This window comes from Enhydra lutris, unplaced genomic scaffold (genome assembly GCF_002288905.1).
Source record: "Enhydra lutris kenyoni isolate GAN:26980312 unplaced genomic scaffold, ASM228890v2 scaffoldscaffold31, whole genome shotgun sequence".
NCBI classification, from domain to species: Eukaryota; Metazoa; Chordata; class Mammalia; order Carnivora; family Mustelidae; genus Enhydra; species Enhydra lutris.
Window position 1 is genome coordinate 6,515,625 of NW_019154115.1, and position 22,776 is coordinate 6,538,400.

The 22,776-nt window shown below is 48.0% G+C and overlaps 1 protein-coding gene across 1 annotated transcript; it reads right to left on the reverse strand.

Annotated features, from left to right (window-relative positions):
* Window positions 1–1,446: 1,446 nt before the first annotated feature.
* On the reverse strand, window positions 1,447–21,066 carry LOC111153297 (La ribonucleoprotein domain family member 6). The gene is made up of 3 exons (XM_022512233.1): window positions 20,856–21,066; window positions 6,879–7,089; window positions 1,447–2,932 (listed from the first exon to the last, which is right to left on the reverse strand). Exons 1-3 carry the CDS (start codon window positions 21,053–21,055, stop codon window positions 1,865–1,867), a joined length of 1,479 nt encoding a protein of 492 aa, XP_022367941.1. The 5' UTR covers window positions 21,056–21,066; the 3' UTR covers window positions 1,447–1,864.
* Window positions 21,067–22,776: the final 1,710 nt, after the last annotated feature.

Sequence of the window (22,776 nt, forward strand, 5' to 3'; positions counted from 1 at the left end):
CGGAAAAGTCAGGCCTACAACCCAGATCTGTTGGCCCCCAATTCAGGGTTCTTTCCAAAGGCCACACCAGGTAATACCGCAGATAGAAGGCCAAGTTCTTCTGTATTCTCAGAAAAAGGTGAGGGTGCAGCCTTTTTAAAAAGCAATTATGATCCACAGGCATGAATCTAAAAATAGAGTTGCAGCTGGTGTGCTGGAGGGTCAAGGGCCGGAACAGGGTGAAGGTAGCCAGGCCAAGAGGTGGTGAGGCCCAGATGGCCCCACGACCGACGGGAACAGCGGGGAGGCTGTGGGGAAGGACCGGCAAGAGGGTGAGTGGGGCCCAGTGAGGAGCGGGCATGGGGAGAGGCCTGGAGCTGGGCTGGGGCACAGCCCCCGGGGTGAGTGGGGTCCAGACGCAGGCCTTTGGGCCACCTACAGCTAACGGTGGTGGAAACGGCAAATCCAAATAATTCCCAGAGGCGCTTACCAGTTAATAGGAATTCCAGGACTGTAGGGACACACTGTCTTACTAACCAGATAATAATCACCCGCCGATTTTTATAGAACTGTGTAATTAAACACTCTCTCTTTTTTCCCATTTTCATGACGGCCTGTAGTATTACCCTGCCCCAGCAGCTTCATGTGTAATACCGCTGTAGCCTCTCACAGAGACACTGACAGAACAAATGGATGAATGTGTCTAGCAAAATGCCTAGCACATAGGAGGTGCCAAATAAATATTAGCACCTTCTGTGGTTGTTTCTTTTTTGAATGTGGATGGTGAGGTTCAGAGAGGCTGCGTCCCATCTGCTGCTTGGGAGTTTGGGCTCTGGAGCTGGACTGCCAGGTTCAAGCCAGCTCCCCTCATCTAGCCGTCAGGCCTAGGACAAGTGAGTTAACCCACTTGTTTCTTCTGGTGTACAATGGAGAGAATATCTGGACCTTTCTCGGGCGGTTCTGGGGGAACTTACATGAGATAATGTCTGGAAAACTCCAAGCATGTCCGTGGCCTCTAAGCACCGTTCAATAATGGTTCATGAATTTCACTCAACGGGACTGGTCTAAAACCCCCCGGACAGCAGGTGCATGAGCCAGCAGGAGCACGTAAGCCACTGCTCTTTCCGCGATACCCGGCAGCTTCCAGGGACAAGGGACATTGACCAAGGAAAAGGAAGCAGTCGGGGGACCACATCCAGACAGCTTGGTCTCTACTAAGCTGCCCTGACCCGGGTAGGATTCCAACTCTGCTGACCTCTTGGGCTGCTGGAGCCCCACAAGGAGAGCCCCAGGGTTGCCCTGGGCACATTCAAGACATGCGTCTCTGTTTGGCTCCTCGGGGCCTCCTGACATAACACCCACAGCCTTATGAGATGGCACAGACCTTCATCAGGCCCCACCTGTGACTTCAAGAGCTAGCACTCCCAGTCGGGTGTTTTATTATTTATTTATTTGACAGGAAACACACATTTGGTCCCGTGAGATACCATGCTACTGGCTGAACGAATGGCCATTACAGAAAAGAACTCCCATGGGCTCTCTGGAAGGCCCCGCATGGCCCGCCGAGGACAGCTCAGTTGCTGCGGGGAAGAACTCTGCCGTGAAGAAGAGACCGGCGGCCCGACCGACCCCGGGGAGCCTCGGTCCTGCAGCCCTGCAAGGCCGTGACATTCAGACACATTGGGCATCAGCAAAATAATGGTCATGCTGGTTGTTCTGAACTAGAAGATGTTCTTAAACCCACAGTGTACCAGACAACTTATATACATTACAAATATATAAATTAAGAGGTCTACATGTATACAAAACCTTCCGATGGGGACCTAATTACATTCTATGCCATGCCAGGTATTTTGAGGGAGCCGGTATGAAAAATCGAAGGTATTTATACATAGGCCCTGCCTCTCTCGTGTCCACCATGGAATCCCCGGGTGTTGTCAGGGCCCCTGGGCAGTCTCAGCACCCCCACGGGTAACCCGTCTGCCGTCTGCATCTTCCGGGACAGCAGAGGGCTCACGCCGGGGCTCCTCTCTGGGGTCGCCATCTCAGCCAGGCGGCGCCTCCGGACCCACGGGCTGCCAGAGGGAGTGATGCTGCTGTCAGAGGAGTAGTCCATGCACTTGCGGAAGATCTCGGGGCTGGTGCCGCAGTTCAGCCGCCCCTCCTCGGCCAGCGGGGATTTTCTGGAAACGCCTTTGCGTTGAGCCAAGGGGCTGCTCCAGGGACTCGAGCACGGCGAGGCGTTCGGGCTCAGAAAGAGATTCTGGTGGCCGGAAGGACTGAGCTTGTTGGTGGCCGTGTGCCGCCGGCCCGCCATGGGTGACGTGGGATTGCTCTCGGGGTCGGAGGAGCTGTTGGCGGAAGACTCGTCCCCCATGTACTGCAGCTCCTCCACTCTCTTGTTCAGGGACCTGTTCGGGTGGCTGCTCGAAGCGGGCTCCTCATCCTGATTCTTGTCTTTGAGAGGTTTCTTTTTGGGTGGTTTCATGCCAATCAGGACAGCCTTCATGTTCTCCCTGCCCTGGGACTCTGTGCTCATGAACTCGTGGGCTTTGATGGCCGCGTCCACCTCCTCAAACTCCACAATGGCACACTCCTGGGTCCCCACCTGGCTGTACCGGCTGCTGATCCTCCGGATATCGGGGGGCAGCTCCCTCCCGGGTTTGAGGATCCGCACCGACGAGATGACCCCGAAGGTCCCGAAGAGCTTGAGCAGGTGCTCCATGACCTTCTCCTGCACCCTCCCGTTCTTCGGGGGGGTGGCTGGAGCCCACGGCTTGGGGGAGAGGTGGAGATCGTAGACCAGGAGCATCTTGCTCGGGAGGTTCTCGTTGGGGAAGAGGGGGACGGGGGTGGTCCGCCTCACCTTCCGCTGGTCCTCATTCAGCTCCAGGCTCACCGAGTACTTCAAGGCATGCGCCGTGGTTCTCCAGTCCCGGGTCAGGTGTTTCACCTGAAGAAGACAAAGCACATCTGGAATGATACCCACCTATCCTCGCCCACCTCCTGGGCTCTGTCATCTCCCTCCCTCCTTTCCTCACCCCCTGGAACGCTGGTGGCCAGCATCCTAGCTGGCGGGCTCGGGCATTCAAACGTCCAGTGAGCGAACGCACGCGCTATGATGACGTCAAGCCAGGCGGCGGCGTAGAGCAGTGCCGTCCGACAGAACTTTCTGTGGGGATGGAGATAGTCGAGTGCACACACATTTAGCGGTTGAGGCCCTGAGACAAGGCTGTTTGACACCCAAGTCCAAGGCCCACCTCCGGCTGGCGGTAAGACTTGACATTTCCCAGGCTCTCAGTGTCTCAACTCCCTCATCTGTCAAATGAAGACACTAATCGTGTCCACCTCACAGGCTGTCGTGAGGATCAAATGACTAAATCAACAGATACAGATCTATACGCAGACATACCTGATACATCCACATACGAAACCCAGAACAGTGTCTAGCTCATGGCGAGTGCTCAGTAAGTATCATGTGCTATCATCACTTCAAAGATTACGTGCCACCATTTAGATAGGATTCGGAGATTTTTAACATCCGAACATGTCTCTGAAGTCGTGTTTCTCTGTTTACGCATTTGATACACAGAAAGTTCCAAAAGATCTTTCGTGTTCCACTGCAATATCTCCTGAAAGTGATGTGGGCCCTTTTGACCTGGAATAAAATCCAAGTAGGGCCTCATGGAGAATGATGCAACAGTCCCTCCCTCCCTCCTCCTCCCTGGGTGGAAACTGCGGGTTAACGTGTACTATATGAAGGCTATGTTTATATTGTAAAACAGTAATTTTCAAGAGGCCCACTTCCGCTGGAGGGAACCCTGGGGGAATGAGTCACCCCATTCCAAGGAAACAGTGGAGGTGGGTGGGGTGGGTAACCTGAGCCAGGAATGGCAAAATCACCCTGAGTCCTCTGGGGCCAGGCCAACGCAGGCGCTATGCAGAGGAGCCCTGAGACCAGACAGAAGCTTCCCAGAACTCAAGAATGGAGGCTGGCTAGCACAGGGCAGCACAGGGCGGGGCGGAGGGGGAGACCCCTTGCAGATCTCTCAGTACAGGCAGAGGGGGCACTGTCCGCTCTAGTCCTGGTCTCGGGGTGAAATGGCCCAGCTGAGGGTGTGGGAACCACAAGTCGCCTACACCCAGGACCAATGGGCTGATCTCCATGACACACATCAAGGACAGAGGGTCAGTGAAGGTCCAGGCAAAGGGTCAGACTACAGGTGAACGGAGTCCATCAGGGGGATCCAGCAAGGGGAGAGAGAGATGCTGACCAAAGGTCACTGCTAGGTTGTGAGGAAGCCAGGCAGCAGCTCTCATAGGATGACACAGCAGGGAGCCTTCTCCATACCAGTCAGGAAGGGAGCATTCAGGAGAGAAAAGACAAAGCGAGTGCCAAAGCCTGAAGCCTGAACGGGGAGTGCTCGCGGCAGGCTGGTGCTGCCTTACTCCAAGGGCTACAGAAGCCGATGGAAGGCCACACGCAAGGGAGAGGAACGCGGGCTCTGGCAAGAACCAGCACCCCTCCAGAGCCAGGAGCAGAGTCTGCTAGGAAATGCCGGTTAAGCCCGAGCGTCCTTGGGCACCATCTCAGACAAGGAGCCCGGAGGTGCTCTCCTTGTGCAATTAACTGAAAGACCTTCCTAAGATTCTCAGAAACTGCCATTTCACTGTTTGTCATATGTGTCTCCTATTATGATCAGCGGGAAAGCCTTTAGAATGGAAAGGGCCTTTGTTGTCATTTTGGAGGTGCTGGGGAGGCTGTGTCTAGTGCCATAGTGGCAGCTTCAACAGGAAAAAAAAAAAAAGTCAGGCTGACTCTTAGGGTCCCTAGGGAAGAAATAAAGGGACGCCCACTGGCTGCTTTGTTTTGGGGTCCCCCACAAACACTTCCATATGAGGGTTTGCTCACCGTTCCCTGGACACGTATGATATTGCGATGTACAATTTTGATAGGACTCGGGGATTTTAACGTTCAAATACTTCTCTGAAGCAGCATTTCTGCATTTGACACAAAAGATCTTCTGAAAGATCTTTCCTATTTCAATGCGGCAGCTCCTGAAACTGATGTCGACGGTTTCAGCTTGGAATCAAAACCAACTTGAGGCCTCACGGAGAATGATGGAACAGTCCCTCTCTATCATATATATCCATTGTTCTGTGACCCCCGTCCTAGCACGGAGCTGCTGGAACCCTGGCAGTTCCTCCGGGACAAAAGCACTAGGAGAAGCTTTTGTTCTAATGAGGCAATTCTGGGCAGGCTCCCTGGTGGCTCCTGGTTGAGGGCCCGTCACCAGAAAGACCAAGCCATGGTTAGAAGCTTGGAATTTTCAGGGAAGGGAGAGGGGCAGGAAACTGAGTTAATGTTTGATTGTGCCTCCATGAGGAAGCCTCCATAAAAATCCCAATACCACAGGCTTCAGAGCATTTCCAGATTGATGACTGCATCCACGTACAGGGAGGGTGACACACCCCAACTCCGCAGGGACAGGAGCTCCCACACTCAGGGCCTCCTTCTGCCGATCTCTTCAGCTGGCTGTTGGTCTATATCCTTTATCACAGCCTTTATTAAACTGGCCAACCTAAGCAAGTGTTTCCCTGAGTTCTGTGAGCTCTTTCTGCAAACAATCAAATCCAAGGGGAGGAGGTGATGGGAATCTGTGATTTTTAGCCACGTTGGATAGGAGCTGTGGGTGACCTGGGGGCCTCCTGTTGGCCACTGGCTCCTGAACTGGGGCGGTCCTGTGGGACTAACCCTTAACCTGGAGGATCAGATGCTAGCTCCCGGTATATGCAGAACATGAAGAGCCCCTTCCCTTCTCCTTTACCCTGAAAACTCCTACTCGTCCTCCAAGATCCTATTTCAATGTCACTACTTCTAGAAAGACTTCTCCATCATCCAGGCAGAGTAACTGGCTCTGATGAACACGACTTTGCACTTTCACTGCCTGTGGTCATCGTTCAGCCCTGCACTGAGCTCTTTCCTTCACTGGACTTTGCAAGGGCAGGGGAAATGCCACCTTCGTGTCAACTATCCTGTGCCCACCACAGCAATCAGGGTACAGGATGGATAGGTTAGGTGACTGGATAAAAGGACAGAGCCCAAGAGGAGAGGACAGACCACAGCAGCAGGTGAGGCAGGGAACAGCCCCGGGGAGAAATGCTCTCCTCCAGGGCTCTCTGGCAGAACGCACAGGCAGCCTGGCCGGGACCCAGCTGTTACATATCCCGTTATGCAACAGGCCATGCCGTGCTTTTCTATTCTAGTAAATATACGTCCCCCACAGGAGACATGGAGTTCTTACTCCAGCTCATCTGTCCATGCTTTGAGACGGAGGGATTTCACACAATAGGCCAGCTGCGGGGTCTGCTGCCTACATGGTTGCAATCAGGCACCCCATGTCGCCACACTGATGAGAGGTTGGTCTTACACGGCAATGGCTGCCGGAGTCTGGAAGGAGGTCATTCCCCGAAGTCCAAGGTGCTCCTCCTTCTTCTTATTTATTCAACTGGGCAAGGGAAGAGCCTGTGTATCGCACAGTTCCAAGGCCAGGAGGTGTCTCTCAAGGCGACTGAGTCCCCGTGTCCTGGCACAGCGTTCTCTTGGCCACCCACTTGCCTGGCAACAGTGCCTGAACTTTGCTCAGAACAAGCACTATTATTTCCTAACCGCCACCCGCGGACATCTGTCCCAGCACCCAGGCCTCTTTCGATACTGTGGGAAGATGATCTTCGTAGCAATCCTAAATCCATTCTGGATCACTTTTCTCTATTTCAGGCCCCACAGCGGGGGCACCGGGGAGGGAGGGATTGCTAATCACCAGCTATCAAAAAATATTTAGAACTGCAACCCCCACCCCCCGAAATCCTCAAGTCAGCTCGTGAGAAGGAAGCCTTACCTTTTTGAAGGACGTGAGGAGCTTGACGCTCACGTACCCCAGCTTGTTCCTACGCACGTGCTTGAGCAGGAAGGCATCTTTCTCCAAGTTTTCATCAGAAAAGTAGAATTCGATCTGGTCCACCAGCTTCCTGATTAACTCCTGGTCCGGGGGCTTCCACTCCTGCTCGCTGTCCTCACGCTCGTTCTCGCCCCCACTCGTCGTGGCGCCACTGGGACCAGAAGGAGATGCCGGGGGTTACAGGCTGAATTGTTGTCCTCCACCCCCCTTTACTCCAAATTTCGTATGTTGACGTTCCAAAGCCCTGTATGTCAGAATGTGACCTTATTGGAAATAGGGCTTTGCAGATGTAATCAGTTAAAGACAAGGTCACGCCAGGGTGGGGTGGGGGGGTCCCTAGTCCAGTGTGGCTGGTGTCTTATAAACAAGGGAAATCTGGAGGCACGAGCATACCGGGAGAATGCCATGTGAAGGTGAAGGCAGAGATCGGGGTGAGGCAGCAGAACCCAGGAACATCAAGGATTGCCAGCAAACCACCAGAAGCCAGGGGAGTGGCCGGGACCCACCCGTTCCCAGACCCTGGGAAGGGAGAGCTCTTTGGACACCTTGATGTCTGACTTCTGGTCTCCAGAACCATGAGGCAATCAGTTCTGGGGTTCTAAGCCAGCCAGTTCATGGTAGTTTGTTTCTGCTGTCCTAGGAAATGGCACTGGAACACATGTGAACTGGGCTCCTAGGGGTCATGATCACCTGGCCCCACGGGGCTGGCTTTTGCCCAGTGGGCAAAGAAATCAAGCTTCTGTTTTTAACATGGGTGGAGGGTCATTCAAATAACACCACCTTCTACTAACATTTGTGTGCTGCTGTGCCACGGATAGGATGCTTCCCACATTCCCTTCTTATTCTTCCCTCCCACCCACCCCCCAAATCCTGATTTCTAGAAAGTAATTTAGCAGAGTAATTAAGAGTCCCAATCCCAGAGTTAGCCCACGTAGGTTCAAATCCTGCCGCCACCATTTAGTAACTGAGTCAACTCAGGCGAGGAACTGCCCTGCTACACCTCAGTCCTGTCATCTGTATATTGGAATCATGACAGTCACTCTCCTGACAGGGTGGTCAGAAGATTAAATGAACTAATACATAGAAATGCCCACCCGGGTGCCTGGCACGCCCTTGGAACCCGGGAGGTGGCAGGTAGGTTCGTTTATCCCACAGATCTAGGATTGACTAAAACTCAAATTTTCTGTCTCCAAAGCCAGCACACATATTTTCCACATTTCGTTGGGACCCTGCCCTGGAATCTGGAAAGTATCCCACTCGGCAGGGCCTTCTAAATGAAACCCACACCCACCAGCAGCTCCGGCTGAACAGACTTCCTCCCCCTCTCCCTGAGAATATTAGGATATGAGAACAAGCCAAAGAATTCCTGAGCGAAGCTTCTTTAGGAAGGCAAACCTTTCACCAAGGGATGACAAAAACTTCAAAATCATAAACATTCAGGGGCTCTGTGAAGATCTGCATCAGAGCTGACACCATTAATTAGAATCTCTCGAAGGTAAGTTCTCTCTGGCATATTTAATGACCAAATTAGATTACGTATTACACAATATCATATATATCTTATTCAAGAAAAAGGGTTGGCTAAAAATTACTTTCAGAAGAAAACATTACTGCTTTCCTACATGGCAGCTTGTAACACGACGATCAGACCCAGAGTCTCCACGAACATGTGCTGAGTAGAGAGAGTATTTCCGGAGATGGATGCAGACACCTAGTCCATCTGAAGCATTCTGGGCACTTCTACTCTGTTGGGAAAAACTGCCTGGTTCCCCAGAGGGCGGCTCAGTCAGTTGGGCATCTGCCTTCGGCTCAGGTCATGATCTCAGGGTCCTGGGATCGAGTCCCCACATCAGGCTCCCATGGGGAGTCTGCTTCTCCCTCTTTCTCTCCCTCAGCCCCTCACCTCCGCTAGTGCTCCCCTCTTGCTCTCCTCTCTCTCTCTCTCTCTCTAATAAATAAATAAATAATCTTAAAAAAAAATAAAAAGAAGCAAGCAGTTAACATTTCCCTTGGACTGGCATTAAGCTCTTAAATAAAATAATCGAAAAAGGTGTAAGGGGGCTCAGAATGTAAAAGTCAACTATTACTGAGATAGTTTAAAGCTGGAAAAGGTATGTACATGTAGGTCCTTCAACTCCAGCAAAATTTTCACTGACTCTTAACCAACCCCCACCAAAAAACAAACAAACAACAAAAACAACAAAACCCAACTGTGGAAGAGGCAAGATGAGAATAAAAATGGAATATTTTGGCAGGAGAGAAAATACTAAATAAATCTGTCTCCCAATTTTTCAAATACAGAAATTATAATTTTAGCATAAAAGTAGGCGTTGGTTGATTTTAAAATGAAGAGTTTAGTTATTTGCCTACAGACAGTCTGGAAATGTTTTTGAAATACTACACCAATGTCCCAAGACAAACGTATACTGATGGGGGGGGGAATGGTATGAGAGACTAACTTTAAAAGTATGTTTTTTCAAAAGTCTTTTAAAAATGGGGTGGCAAACCAAGGAAATATATGGGGGTAGCCTATAAGATAAAACAGGTCAAAAGCAACTTAAACATTAGACAAACAGAATATTTTAGAAGTTTCTAGAAGATAGCTGTGATCGCCATTAGTCAGATTCACCCAACATCTGATAGCAAACTCTTTCTCACTTGCTTCCCTTTATTATGGAGGCTATATAAAAACAACAACAACAAAAACAAAGCAAAAAACCAACCTAAATATGTACTTTCTCAGCCTCGGTTATAGGTAGTAGCTATTTGTCATGGCATGGCCAATAAAACACAAGTGAAAACCTTTTGGCCCTCCCTCTTCCCTTTTTATGTTTTGAGTGTGGATGTGATGGTTGGAGCTGTAGCAGCTATTTTACCACCATAAGAAAAAGGCCAGGAGAATTAGGTTGGTCTGATTTATTGATATTATTGGCTCTGATATTATTGAGTTGCTGAACCAATTCCTCTACCTATGTACCTGCAGATTTCTGATTACATGAGAAAGATAAAATCCATTTGGTTAATTCACTTATTGGCTGGGTCTTCTGTTACTTACAAACAAATACTATATAGTAATACTGCATTGAGAAAAGTGGTCCTTTGGGGCGCCTGGGTGGCTCAGTGGGATAAGCCTCTGCCTTCGACTCAGGTCATGATCCCAGAGTCCTGGGATGGAGCCCATTGGGCTCTCTGCTCAGCAGAGAGCCTGCTCCCCCCACCTCTGCCTGCCCCTCTGCTACTTGTGATCTCTCTCTCTCTCTCTGTCAAATAAATAAATAAAATCTTAAAAAAGAAAGAAAGAAAAGCGGTCCTTAAAACATGCCAAAGGAAAAGTGGAATAAATGGAATGAAAAAGGAGAATCAAGATGGACAACACAGATTTTTCTCTTAATTAGAGAAAGCTTATCCCCTAACTAGTAGTTAAAACGGACAGGTTGGATACACCAGATAAACTAACCTCAAATGCATGGGGAAGTCTAAGCCCCACTGACAAGGATGAGAATAAACAGGAGGAGCTGCGGTTAGGTGTGGGATAATGACCAGTGAAGAGTTTTGAGTGGACTCAGTGGGGTGGGGGGCGCAACTCTGCACCAGTTCTTTGCACCCAGTGAGCAGACAGGCAGGTAGCCAGATTCCAGAACAGGTGGGCGGTCCTGGGGAGGTGAAATAATCCCCTATACAAGTGCAGGGGTGAGCTTCCTGTCCCCTAGGACCCTCTCTCTGCATGGGTGTTGTCAGTGGCAACTGTGCATCTTCAAAGGGGGACCTTGGAAGATAGGCAAGGCCCTTTTGCATATCTGGGAGCACGCTGCCTTGTCTCCTGGTTCCAGCAACAGCCTTTGAATGAAAAAGACCCTGTATCCTTTAGGAACATCAAAGAAGTTTATATCCCTTAAATATGAACGTTGGTAACTTTCTGTCAATTACAACTGTCCTGTAAAGACTATGTATCTTTCCTCTCAAACTGCCCCACTAACTACTTTCCCTATTCACTCTTCTTTGCATTTAGACTCAAAACCCGAGATGCGTCTTTTAGCCCTCTCTTTTGCCCCCACACCGAGCCAATTATCAAGTGCTGATTTTATTCTGCAGTGTCTCCCATCTGTTCTCTTTTCCATTCCAACTGTCCTCATTACTTCTCCCTTGGACACTATTAATAGTTCATCAAAAATGAATCTTAAATATTAAAATAATACATACATGTAGCAAAAAAATAAAACAAAATAGCACTTAACTTAAAAAGAAAGCAACGAGGGGCGCCTGAGTGGCTCAGTTGTTAAGCATCTGGCTTCAGTTCAGGTCATGATCCCAGGGTCCTGGGATCAAGCCCTGCATCTGGCTCCTTGCTCGGCAGGAAGCTTGCTTCTCCCTCTCCCACTCCCTCTGCTTGTATTCCCTCTCTCACTGTGTTTCTCTCTGTCAAATAAGAAAATAAAATCTTTAAAAAAAAAAAAAGGCAATGATTCCCTGTTCTACCTCTCCTCCCTAGAGGCAACCTCTATTCAACCCTTTCATTCTTAGGAGAGTTGCCTTGTGGTTCTATAAAAATGTTCATGGTTCTATTTCTCACTTGCCAATTTTCAACGTTCTCTATTCATTTCCTATTATATAAGGTGAGGACTTGGGGTCACTCATCTCCCAAAGCCTCTTCTTCTAATTTTTTAATATTTTGTTATTTTTATTAGCCTTCTAATTGTTTTTAAAATAATACAGTTAAAATTCTCTCTTATTCCATCAATATTAGATGATATGTCTCGCTTCCTCCCTACCTTGATGTGTGTGTTATAACCCTACCTTCTTCCCTCCTCCTTCCACTTCTAATCCTTCAAATTCTTTCAGATGTACCTTCATTTTATTTTGTCATGGTTCATTATGCTTACATTCTATTCTGTAACTAATAGTCCATGTCTTGTTTTTAGATACTGAAAGTTGAAAGCCAATCCATTGTCTTTTATTTTTTAATCTTATTTTTTTAAAGATTTTTTATTTATCTATTTGTCAGAGAGAGAGAAAGAGCGAGAGAGCACAAGCAGGGAGAGCAGCAGGCAGAGGGAGAAGCAGGCTCCCTGTTCAGGGGCTGAACAGCGGGGCTGGATCCCAGGACCCTGGGATCATGACCTGAGTTGAAGGCAGACACTTAACCGACTGAGCCACCCAGGTGTCCCTACTGTCTTCAATTTTTATGACTACAAACATTACTCTGTGCAGGGCTAAGTCATTTGCTAACATTACATTTCTTTCTTAGGGTTTTATTAGTTGACTGACCACTTGGATTGATCTTCTGTCTCCTATCCTCTCTTTCATATTGTCTGTCTTTGCCCTTGTCTTTGATTTACATGGCAAGAGATTTCTTGACATTATCTTCTCATCTTTGTTGATGAGTTGCTTAATTTCAGAATTATGTACTCTCTAAGAACTCTTTTATGTCTTCAGAATATTTCTTTTAAAAAACATCCTATTCTTGTTTTGTGGATGCAATATATTAAATTCTCTCTCGGATACTAACCAGAGTGTGTGTGTGTATAGACATATAAATATACATAAATACATATTTTTGTTTCCAATAGAGTCACCTCTATATCCTCTGGGTCAGTTTTTCACCTAATTTCATGTAATTGGTTTTCTTCATGTAACTGAGAATTCATCTTTTTCTTTATTAAAATTTTTTTAAACAAACTTACTTTAGAATAATTTCAGACTTGGGGCACCTGGGTGGCTCAGTGGATTAAGCCGCTGCCTTCGGCTCAGGTCATGATCTCAGTGTTCTGGGATCGAGCCCCACATCCGGCTCTCTCCTCAGCGGGGAGCCTGCTTCCCCTTCTCTCTCTGCCTACTTGTGATCTCTCTCTCTGTCAAATAAATAAATAAAATCTTAAAAAAAAAAAAAAGAATAATTTCAGACTTACAGAAAAATTGTGAAAGTAGTACAAAGTTCCCATATATCCTACATCAGACTTCTGTATTTCATATTTTGCATTAGTATGGTACATTTAATGAATTGTTATCAATACATTATTATTAGCTAAAGTCCAGATTTCCAGACTATTAGCTGAAGCCCAGATTATTCAGATTTCCTTAGTTTTTTTTTTTTTTTTTTTTTTTTTTTAACCTAATGGCCTTTTTCTCTTTCAGAATCCCATCCAGGATTCTATATTAGATGTAGTCATCATGTCTCCCCAGGCTCCTCTTGGTGGAACAGTTTCTCAGGTTTTCTTTATTTTTAATGACCTTGACTGTGTTGAGCAGTCCTGGTCAGATATGTTGTAGAATGTCCTTCATTTGGGATTTATCTGCTATTTTTTATGACTGAGTAGATGGTGTGTCTGGGTTTTAGGGAAGAGGACGACAGAGGTAAATTTACATTCTTGTCACATCATATCAAGGGGACTCTCAACATACCTGATCATTGTAATGTTGACCCAGTAGTGTTATCTGGTGTCTCCACTGCAAAGTTACTGCCTTTCCCCCCACCTTTCCTACTGTGCACTTTGGAAGGGAGTACATAGTCCACACTTAACAAGTAGGGAGTTGTGCTCCATGGCTATTTATTGTGAAAAGTAGAGGAAGGTCTGGGTTGCTTTTCCTTGGTGGGTCGAGTAGGTTCCCTCCACAGTAGTATACTGCGATTGCTTTTCTTCCTAGGTGGTTCTACAGACCTGGGGGTGGGGTGGGGAGGCTTCACTGGCAGGCAGACAGGCAGGGAATTACTCAATAGGGGCTTTATATGGAGGAGGAGTTCCTCTGCAGGTACCAGCTCTACCTTAGCTGCCGGAGCTCACCAGTTAATTCATTCAATTCCTTTAGAAAATAATCCTATTTCTTCTTTTTCTCCTTGAAAGTGAATAATATATTGGTTGCTACTTTTCACGATCAGGCAATTGTTCTAAAGGCAGAACTTAAATCACCTCTCAGATAGCAGCATCCCTTTTAATTCCTGCATCCTTCACACATTTCCTAACCAGAATCTTTCTAGGGTTCTGTCTTCCCACCTCCTCCCACCTCCCCCCACTCCACTCCTGTTGTATTTTGGCTTAAGCCTCTTCCACTCTGTGCCTTATTACACATTTCAAAGAATGGCTATGTCGTTCCTCTACTTTAATTCTAATACTAATGTTTTCTATTTTATTAAATAAAATCCAAAGTCCTTAGCTCTTCATTCAGATTCATTTCCAATCTGGCAGTCACCAGCTTCTGAACATATTTCTTTCTATTTCCTTTCAAATCCTTTGCTCTAAAACAAAAGCAAGTGAAAGACGAATAGGTCCCTGTGCGTGTTGCAAGGTTTCTGGACTCTATCTCTTGGTGCACGCTGTTCCATCTCCTTGAACTTCTGGTCTCCATCTTTCAGGTCCAAATCCGAGCCATACACCAAGCTCCAACTCAAATGCAACACTCCCTGGAAGGAAATAACTTCAACCTCTCCTAACACTTGTCCGTACTTGTATCATAGCTACTATGTGCATATCTAATTAATGCCCTGGACCCTCATCCCCTGGAGGGTAGGATTCACATTGGTTTCTTTCATTCTGGCACCACCCCAGAGCCTCGCACATAGTAGACTTTACAAAGCATCGCCAATGTAAAGTGAATAGCTTCTGTAAGGACAAATCCCACCTATCAGGATTCTCCGAGACAGGAAGTATGGTTACTGACAAATATGTCATGTGTGGCCTTTCAAGAGAGCTTTGAAAAAAAGATATACATTTAAGTTTTATGTTTATATTATTGTTTCCTTTTAAATACATCATTGTAGGGGCGCCTGGGTGGCTCAGAGGGTTAAGCCTCTGCCTTCGGCTCGGGTCATGATCTCAGGGTCTTGGGATCGATCCCCACATCTGGCTCTCTGCTCAGCGGGAAGCCTGCTTCCTCCTCTCTCTCTGCCTGCCTCTCTGCCTACTTGTGATCTCTGTCTGTCAAATAAATAAATAAAATCTTTAAAAAAAAATAAATACATCATTGTAAATTGGGGATACTAATGTGTGGTTGTTTTTTTTTTTTTTAAATAGCTGTAAACCGGGGCGCCTGGGTGGCTCAGTGGGTTAAAGCCTCTGCCTTCGGCTCAGGTCATGATCTCAGGGTCCTGGGATCGAGCCCCACATCGGGCTCTCTGCTCGGCGGAGAGCCTGCTTCCTCCTCTCTCTCTCTGCCTGCCTGTCTGCCTACTTGTGATCTCTGTCAAATAAATAAATAAAATCTTTAAAAAAAAAATAAATAGCTGTAAACCTGCTAGAAATGAAAACAAAGGGTAGAAATAAGGAGGTACATTTCAAAACGGAGGACTGGGCTCCATGGGTCAGAGTTGAAATATTTATCATATTTGTAAATGATCTAGAGAAAGAAGTATAGCATAAAATCTCCAGGATTGCCTTTCTCATAAAATATCAAGATAATCTGGAGATATTAACTGAATGGTCAATCAAATGTCATTGTATGAATAAAAATACCCCAAATAAAATGGTTGAATAATGAGCTCTTCACTGTGGTTTTCAACACAGAAAAGTTTTCATGGCCTCATTGTCTATCCTTGCGGATGGTCTACTATGGTGCTTTGGCTGCCAATACCAGGAAAATGGTGGACAGCAACCAGGAGGATATTGAACAGAAAAGAGAAAGCATCATTTATGAAAAACACCAGGGTTCAGTACAATCTGCGTATAACTCCATTTGACTTGATTCTAGAAAAAGATAATGAATCTGAAAAGGTTCTAAAGGCAACCAAATTGATAATGCAATATAAGAACACAGATTCAAAGATAATGGTTTTTCAGAGAGAAAACTTGGAAACATATATTGCATATATTGCATTATATAAATATATAAATGTTGGAGATGTGTCCAACTGTGGAAAGGCATTATGGGAATAATTATATTTTGGATGCTACTAGCGGAGGCCCATGCTATGTCTGGATGGCCCATGGGTTCTTATAGACTTATTACAGACATCATGACGCTCTTATCTTACCTGCTGTTCTAACATGCTATTCTGGCATAATTTCTAGGGCCTGGGAAAGGAGCAAAAGCAGTGGGTGTCTCTGCAGGTCTAAATAATGGTTTGTGGTGTAAAGCACAGATAATGTATGCAAAGTCCTTAGTTCCTCATCCAGTACATAACTGGCATTAATAAACAGAGCCTTTCACTATGGTCACCCAGAACAGAGAAAAGATAGCTTATGCAATGTCCCTGAAACATCATGGGGAGAAAGGAACCTAGATGTTTCTGTTTGTTAAATGAAGGTATGCTTCCGTGATTTTATTACTCATGCTGATATTTAGTATTATAGTTTTAAGTCATTTTTACACATTGTAAGACAAAATGAGTAAATATGTTAATGCTGTTAAGAATCAAGACTGTCAGTGCAAAAAAATAAAAGAAGTAAAACAAAAACCCTATAATGTCAAATATGAATTAGAATCATCAATATAAACTTATTTTTTTAATGTATTTCCTAGCACTATTGAAAGGGCCTAAAACCAATGTTGCCCCAGTGGAAATTAGCACTCTTAATTCTAAGGTCTTGGTTTCTAAATACCTTTCCGCTAGTATTTGAAAAATACTAGCCACAGGGATTCCTGTGGAAATGGCTGGATCCCATGACCCAGGTAGGAAAAGTACAAAGTAAGCCCAGAATATCTAGCATCACAAAGCAAGAAAGTGCTCAAAAGACTCAAGGGCATGTTCTGAAAGGCTATACTGAAGCCAATCTGAAAGGCTTTCACTACTGAATCAGGGACATTGTAAACATCAAAAATAATGATTGTAACCAATTTTTAAAAAGTGAATAACAAAGGTCCATGAATCGAGGAGGGCCAAAGGAGGGCTCTAATTTAAATTATTTGATGTGACGATTACACCCACTCCTCTCTTTGAAAACTGGTCATTAAGCATTTATGTTGCCTCCTTAGAAGGGATTCTTGTTCAGACCCAGATAATGAGGCAAAGCTCTCTTACACAGAAGAATGCCAGCTAATCAATGTACAAAGGATAATAAAATTAGAAAATCACCAATCTGTAATTCCCAAAGAACTGACTCAGGCAAGGATCGCCCGTGGATGCTAAAACCGTTAGGTAAAGGGCCTCAGTGAAAGAATATTCACAGGACACCCATGTATTACTTGTTAATTGCAAGGGGAGAGACATACCTTCACAATGGCGAGATCATCTTAGTCAAGTGGTCAAATTAGAGCATCACTTTGGTGAAAGCCACCTGCGGTGATGCAGCAAAAAGTCTGTGGCATTGCCTATGAGGTGTTCTTGCCAAAATGTTGAATCCGAATTGAATCAAGCCCTTAGTCTACCTTCCGATTGACAGGAAACACGGGGTACAAAGGAGCAAGTTAAGCTAGACGGTCAGAACAAAATCAGACCAATTCCAACCGGGAAACATTCAACAAGACATCTGGCCTCTTCTTTCAAAATAGCAATGCATTTAAAGAAAAAAAAAAGTGTGAATGTTCTAGATTAAAAGATTCTGAAGAGACATAACAGGCAAATGGCACCACCTGGACTGGATTCTGGTTGGAGGGGGAGAAAGAAACATGTATAAAATACAATGTGGGATGCTTGGGGTGGGGGAGACCGAAATATGGAGCTTGGCTACAAGATCATTTTAGGGATTAAACTAAGGAATCGTTGTTAATTCTCTTAATTGCAATAATAGTATATGGTTTTACAGGAAGCGGTCATTAGTAAGAGCTCTCAAGGTGCTGAGGGTACAGTAAGTCTTGTGTGTATTTTCAGTTGGTTCAGAGAAAACCGCCCATAAGTCTATCAAACAAATAGGGCAAAATACTAACAACTGTTAAATCCAGACGGTAGATGTACCAATGCTCACAATACTACCCTTCCACATTTTATGTTTGAAATTTTTATTTCGAAAAGGTGAGAATAAAAAGAAAGGCACCTTTTTGGTGAGAGAGGTCTGGGGAGAAGACTAAAGAACATTTTTCTTATTTCCACGTGTTGCTGGGACCCCAGGGTAAGGCCAAGTAGTGGGCTGAGTACTGGTGGTAGAGCGAGGACCAAGGTGAGGTCACGGGCTTCAAGGATCTCACTATCTTGTTGGGTGAAAACTACGCAAATACTTCAACCCAATGGCATGATGCAATGACAGAGACATGCATTCGTTCAACAAATACTCAGGAGCACCCACTCTATACCAGGTGCTGGGGATACAATGAAAACAAGGCAAGCATGGCCCCCAAATTCATGATGCTCACATTCTTGTGAGGGAGACAGAACTACACGATTACAGCCGAGGTTAATGCTGGGTATAAAACGTGCAGAGTACTAAGGCAACTCTGAGGACGGGAAACAAACAGCTTTGGGGTGGGAACTGGGGTTTGGGGAGACAAAGCAGTGAAGTGTTTTTGTTGTTTTAGTTTCAGGGGTAGAATTTAATGATTTATCAGGTGCATAGAACACCCAGTGCTCATTCCATCATGTGCCAGCTCAGCCGGCACCCAGTTCCCCCATCCCCCACCACCTCCCCTCCAGCAACCCTCCATTTGTCTCCTAGAGTTCAGAATCTCTAATGGTTTGTCTCCCTCTCAATTTTCATCTTATTTTATTTTTCCTTCCCTTCCCCATGTTCATAGGTTTTGTTTCTTAAATTCCACCTAGGACTGGAATCATAGGGTATTTGTCTTTGTATGACTGACCGATTTCACTGAGCATAATATCCTCTCGTTCCATCCACATCATTGCAAGTGTCAAAATTTCATTCTTTCTGATGGCTGAGTAATATGCCACTGCATATATACACACCACATCTTCCTTATCCAATCTTCTGTCAACAGACATCTGGGCTCTTGCCGTAGTTTGGCTATAGTGGACACTACAGTTATAAACATTGGAGTGCACGTGCCCCTTCGAATCACTAGGTTTGTATCCTTTGGAGAAATACCTAGTAGGCGCAGTGAAGTTTTAAGGCTGACTAGAGATCGATCAGGCAATCAGAGAGACCCTGAAGAGGGAGGGCAAAGGTGTGCAGACACAAAACTGTACCCTATTTTCTGGAATCTAGGGGGTTAGTGCTGGGGGAGCACGAATTACTGAGACAGCCAAGAAAGGAGCCATGGGCCAAGGGGATGAGGTGGGTAGGTGCCACATCTCAACACACAGGAACTTAGGCTTTCTCCTGAAGGCTCTGGAAACTGAGAAATGGCCCCAGGGGACAGCATGGATCCTGTCCTCGGCTGCATTCTCCGGCTCTGGATGTCTGCCTGCTGGGCTCTGTCAGCTCCACTACCCAGAAGAGCTTCCAGGGATTTTCTGGGGTCAGCTTTCTGCCAGTGGGCAGCAGGAAATGCTTCAACTCGAAAGCTCCATGAAACTCCAGTCCCTCGAGTTGGGAAGGAAGGGTGGCTCTGGAGAGAGAGTGTGGGGGGTGGGGGCAAGAAGCCCACCCAAATGAGGATCATGTTCTCCTACTCTCCACAGGGGGCTCTTTCCAGGCCCAAGAAATAAGTAGGGCTTTAATGCCTGCTAATGGTGCGATCCCAAAACTTAGTCCCAGTATAGGGGGGAGCTCTTCGCCATAGTCAAAGGCAAATGAAATCAGAAACATCAGGCACTCTGAGCTCCTTTACATAACCTCTGAAATTTTTTGTCTAGATGGCCGCCTTCTCCTGGAGATTGAGATGTCAGTAACTACGGACCGATTATTTTTATTCACAGCACGGAGCTGAACCAATGCGTGAGTGAATGAATCAGGTTTTACAGTGTATAGAGGGCTGACTGACGGATCTACTGTAGCTTCTGTATCATCTGCTCATGGTCCAGTGTTTCTGCTTTCAACTCTGGGGCTGGACTTTCCTCCTTGGATTCCTCTGTCTTCACTGAGCTGTCCCGAATCTCTGGGTACCTACCTCCAGACCTCTTCCATTGGGGAAGGGTCAGCCAAGGATCGGGAATGGCTCCCATCCCAGTATCCTCACGCCCTTCAGTTGAGCATTCTGCCAATGAATTAAACATCCGCCTGCCAGGGAATGACCCTGCAGAGCCCTGACAACTGAAAGCATGTGCCCTGAAACCCTGAAGAAAGAGGGTTCATAGGAAGTTCCTGTGGGCACTTCTCGGAATTCGCAAGTTCTGCCATTGCTCTACTCTGCGGGCTAGGGATACTCCATACTCTTATCTCCTTTCAACCACAGGAACGAAACCACAGACCCCAAAAGTGCTGGCGTTGGTGGACACAAGTCCAAGGTCTCCGGCTGATGACAGGCTCAGGGCCCAAAGGCACGGTTAGACAGGTGGCTTCCTGTACCCTAAGAGCTCCACACTGACCATCACTCAGGAACCCAACTAGCAAGGCAGCAAGATGATGATGCAAGCTTAGAAGTCAGGTGGGGGAGGCTGCGTGAAAATGGGAATCCCCGGCCCGCGAGGATGCAAGCAGCAAGACTTGAGCTGATTCCAAATCAGAGCAGGAGAGCTCTCCGTACCACGAAATCGCTCCTCGGATCCCCCAGCAGCAAGTGTCAGCTGGGCCTGGGCTGCCCCCACCCATTTGGGCTGACAAGGGGACAGGAGGAAGGAGGCAGTGAAGGCTCGGTGGGGCCCGTCTCAGGGGGAGGTGGGCCGGTCTCGGAGCGGAGGACCCGGCCGGAATCGGCTTTGGGGAAGGTCCCGGGGGAGCGCGCGCCGGGAGAGACTCCTCCGGGGGGAAGAGGATGGCCAGGATGGCCCAGGAAGGAATTCCTCCCGGGTCCCAGGGCATGTCCCCGTCCAGGCCCCTCAGAGTCCCGCCGCCAGCCCCGGGAGCTCCGCGCGGGCGACACCAGCCACCGCCGAAAGCAGGTCCTGCGCTCGCTGGGACACCCGGAGCAGCGGCTCCGCCCGTGGAGTTGTCCCCGCGCTCCTGCTCGGCCGGGACCCGGGGCGGGCTCCCCTCGGCCGGGCCGCGGGGCTGTGCCTACCTGTGCCCGCGGCTCGGCTCCTCCTCGCTGGCGCTGCCCCAGCCGGGGCTCAGGTACCGGGCCGGGTCCCCCGCGCTGCGCGCCTCCGCCCCCTCCTCGTCGTCCTCCGGCTCCTCCACGTCTTCGGCCTCCTGGATGGCGACGCGGATTTGCACCGCGGTCTCGGGCCCGGGCAGCGCCTCCTCGCCGGCCTGGGCCATGGCTCGGGGCCGGCCGGGAATGCGGCGCCGCGGCTGCCCGCGCCCCGAGGCCCAGCCAGCCGGGCGGCAGCGACTGCGACGAGGGGGCGGGGGTCGCGGCGCCCCGCCCCGCGCCGCCGCCGCCACCGCTGCCACCGCCCGGGCGGCCAGCCGCCAGTCGCGCGCCAAAGCGGGCGGGGCCGCGGCGGGGGAGGGCGACTTCCTCCGCGGTCCCCGCGCACCGCCGGTCCCGCAGAGATGCGTCCGACCCCCGGCGCCTCCGGGGCCGCCCGCGGTTCGCTCCTCCTACCCGCTCCGCTCCACACGGCCACCGAGAGGAGAGAGGGGAGGGCGCCCCACCTCTGACTTATCAGTGTGCAGAGGCCTGGCGGGGTGGCAGGCACGGACAGCATCTTAAGGGGCTTCTGTGCCTCCCGGTGTGTCCCCCACGGACCTGCCAAGACGACCTCAATCTCCACCGTTAGTCTCCTTGGTACAACCAAACTGAGTGTGCGCCCTGTGACGGACTTGGTTCCTGCCATGCCCTAAACCCGTGGTTCTCAAAAGTGTGGTCCCCAGACCAGCAACCCCAGCCCTACCTGGAAACTTGTAAGAAACGCGCATTCTCAGGGCCCAACCAGATCTCCCGAATCAAGATCTAGGATTCTGAACTTCGTGTTTTAACAAGTCTTCCAAGTGATACCAAAGTTCACTAAAGTTTGAAAGCTACTGCCTTGTAATGCCCCTTTCATTTGCTTCTTAGGATATGCCCTGCACACAGTAAGCACTCAAACATTGTTGAATGAATAAAGGGAGCTACTGAAATGCCAGTATGTTGGAAAACCCTGTTCATATTTAGCTTTAACTGAGTTCCATAGCAACCCCGCACAAGCAACCCAGAAACCAGAGGCATAAGCAGAGACATAAATAAAACCTGAATGTGTTTTCATGAAGCTCTTCATCTACCTCCTTAAGTATCATTTATAATATTAATTTGCCAACCTAGGGCTCTAAAAGAACAGATCCCTGGACCAATACATTTTGATAGAGGGAAGCAAATCAGAGAAGCTCAGGAAGTGGGGTCTCTTAGAAAGCACTGTCCTTGTTTAAACAAACAAACAAACAAACAAAACCACACCATCATGGGACTCTGGGGGGTCTGGGCTGGGGCCAGCAAAGACCTAGGGGTGCAGCAAGGGCAGCCCCTCTTTTTAAGATTTGACTTTGTCAGATCTCTCTTTTGATTGAAGGGGCCATAGAATGAGTAAGTGAAGGAAGAGAGAGACCCTTGGGGTCTATATCAGAACAGCTCACATTCTGCATCTAAGCTCCAGGGAGGAAGAGGCAAGAAATGCCCAGGATCGGCTCTGGGCAAGCCATGCCTCCCGCCGGGGCTGTAGAGATTCTAGAACTTCTCTACACCTGGCCCACTGTGATGAGGATCAAGAGGAGAGAGACTTGCAGACCTCCCGCATCTCCCATTCTGATTACCTTAGTTCCTGATGTTACAAAACAATCCACATTATCTCATTTAAACCCTCCTGTGTGGCAAAGACAGCAAAGATTAATATCCTTACCCAGAATGATGGCTCATATTTGTACCAGACTCCACAGTTTATGAGTCATTCGTACATACCTGTCTCAGAGTTTCCAATTGCCTGATAAGAGTCCGCTGGGGGATGTTCTGCAAATAGAGACTCCTGGGCTCCTATTGCTTTAGAACCAGCAGTCGATGGGTGAAT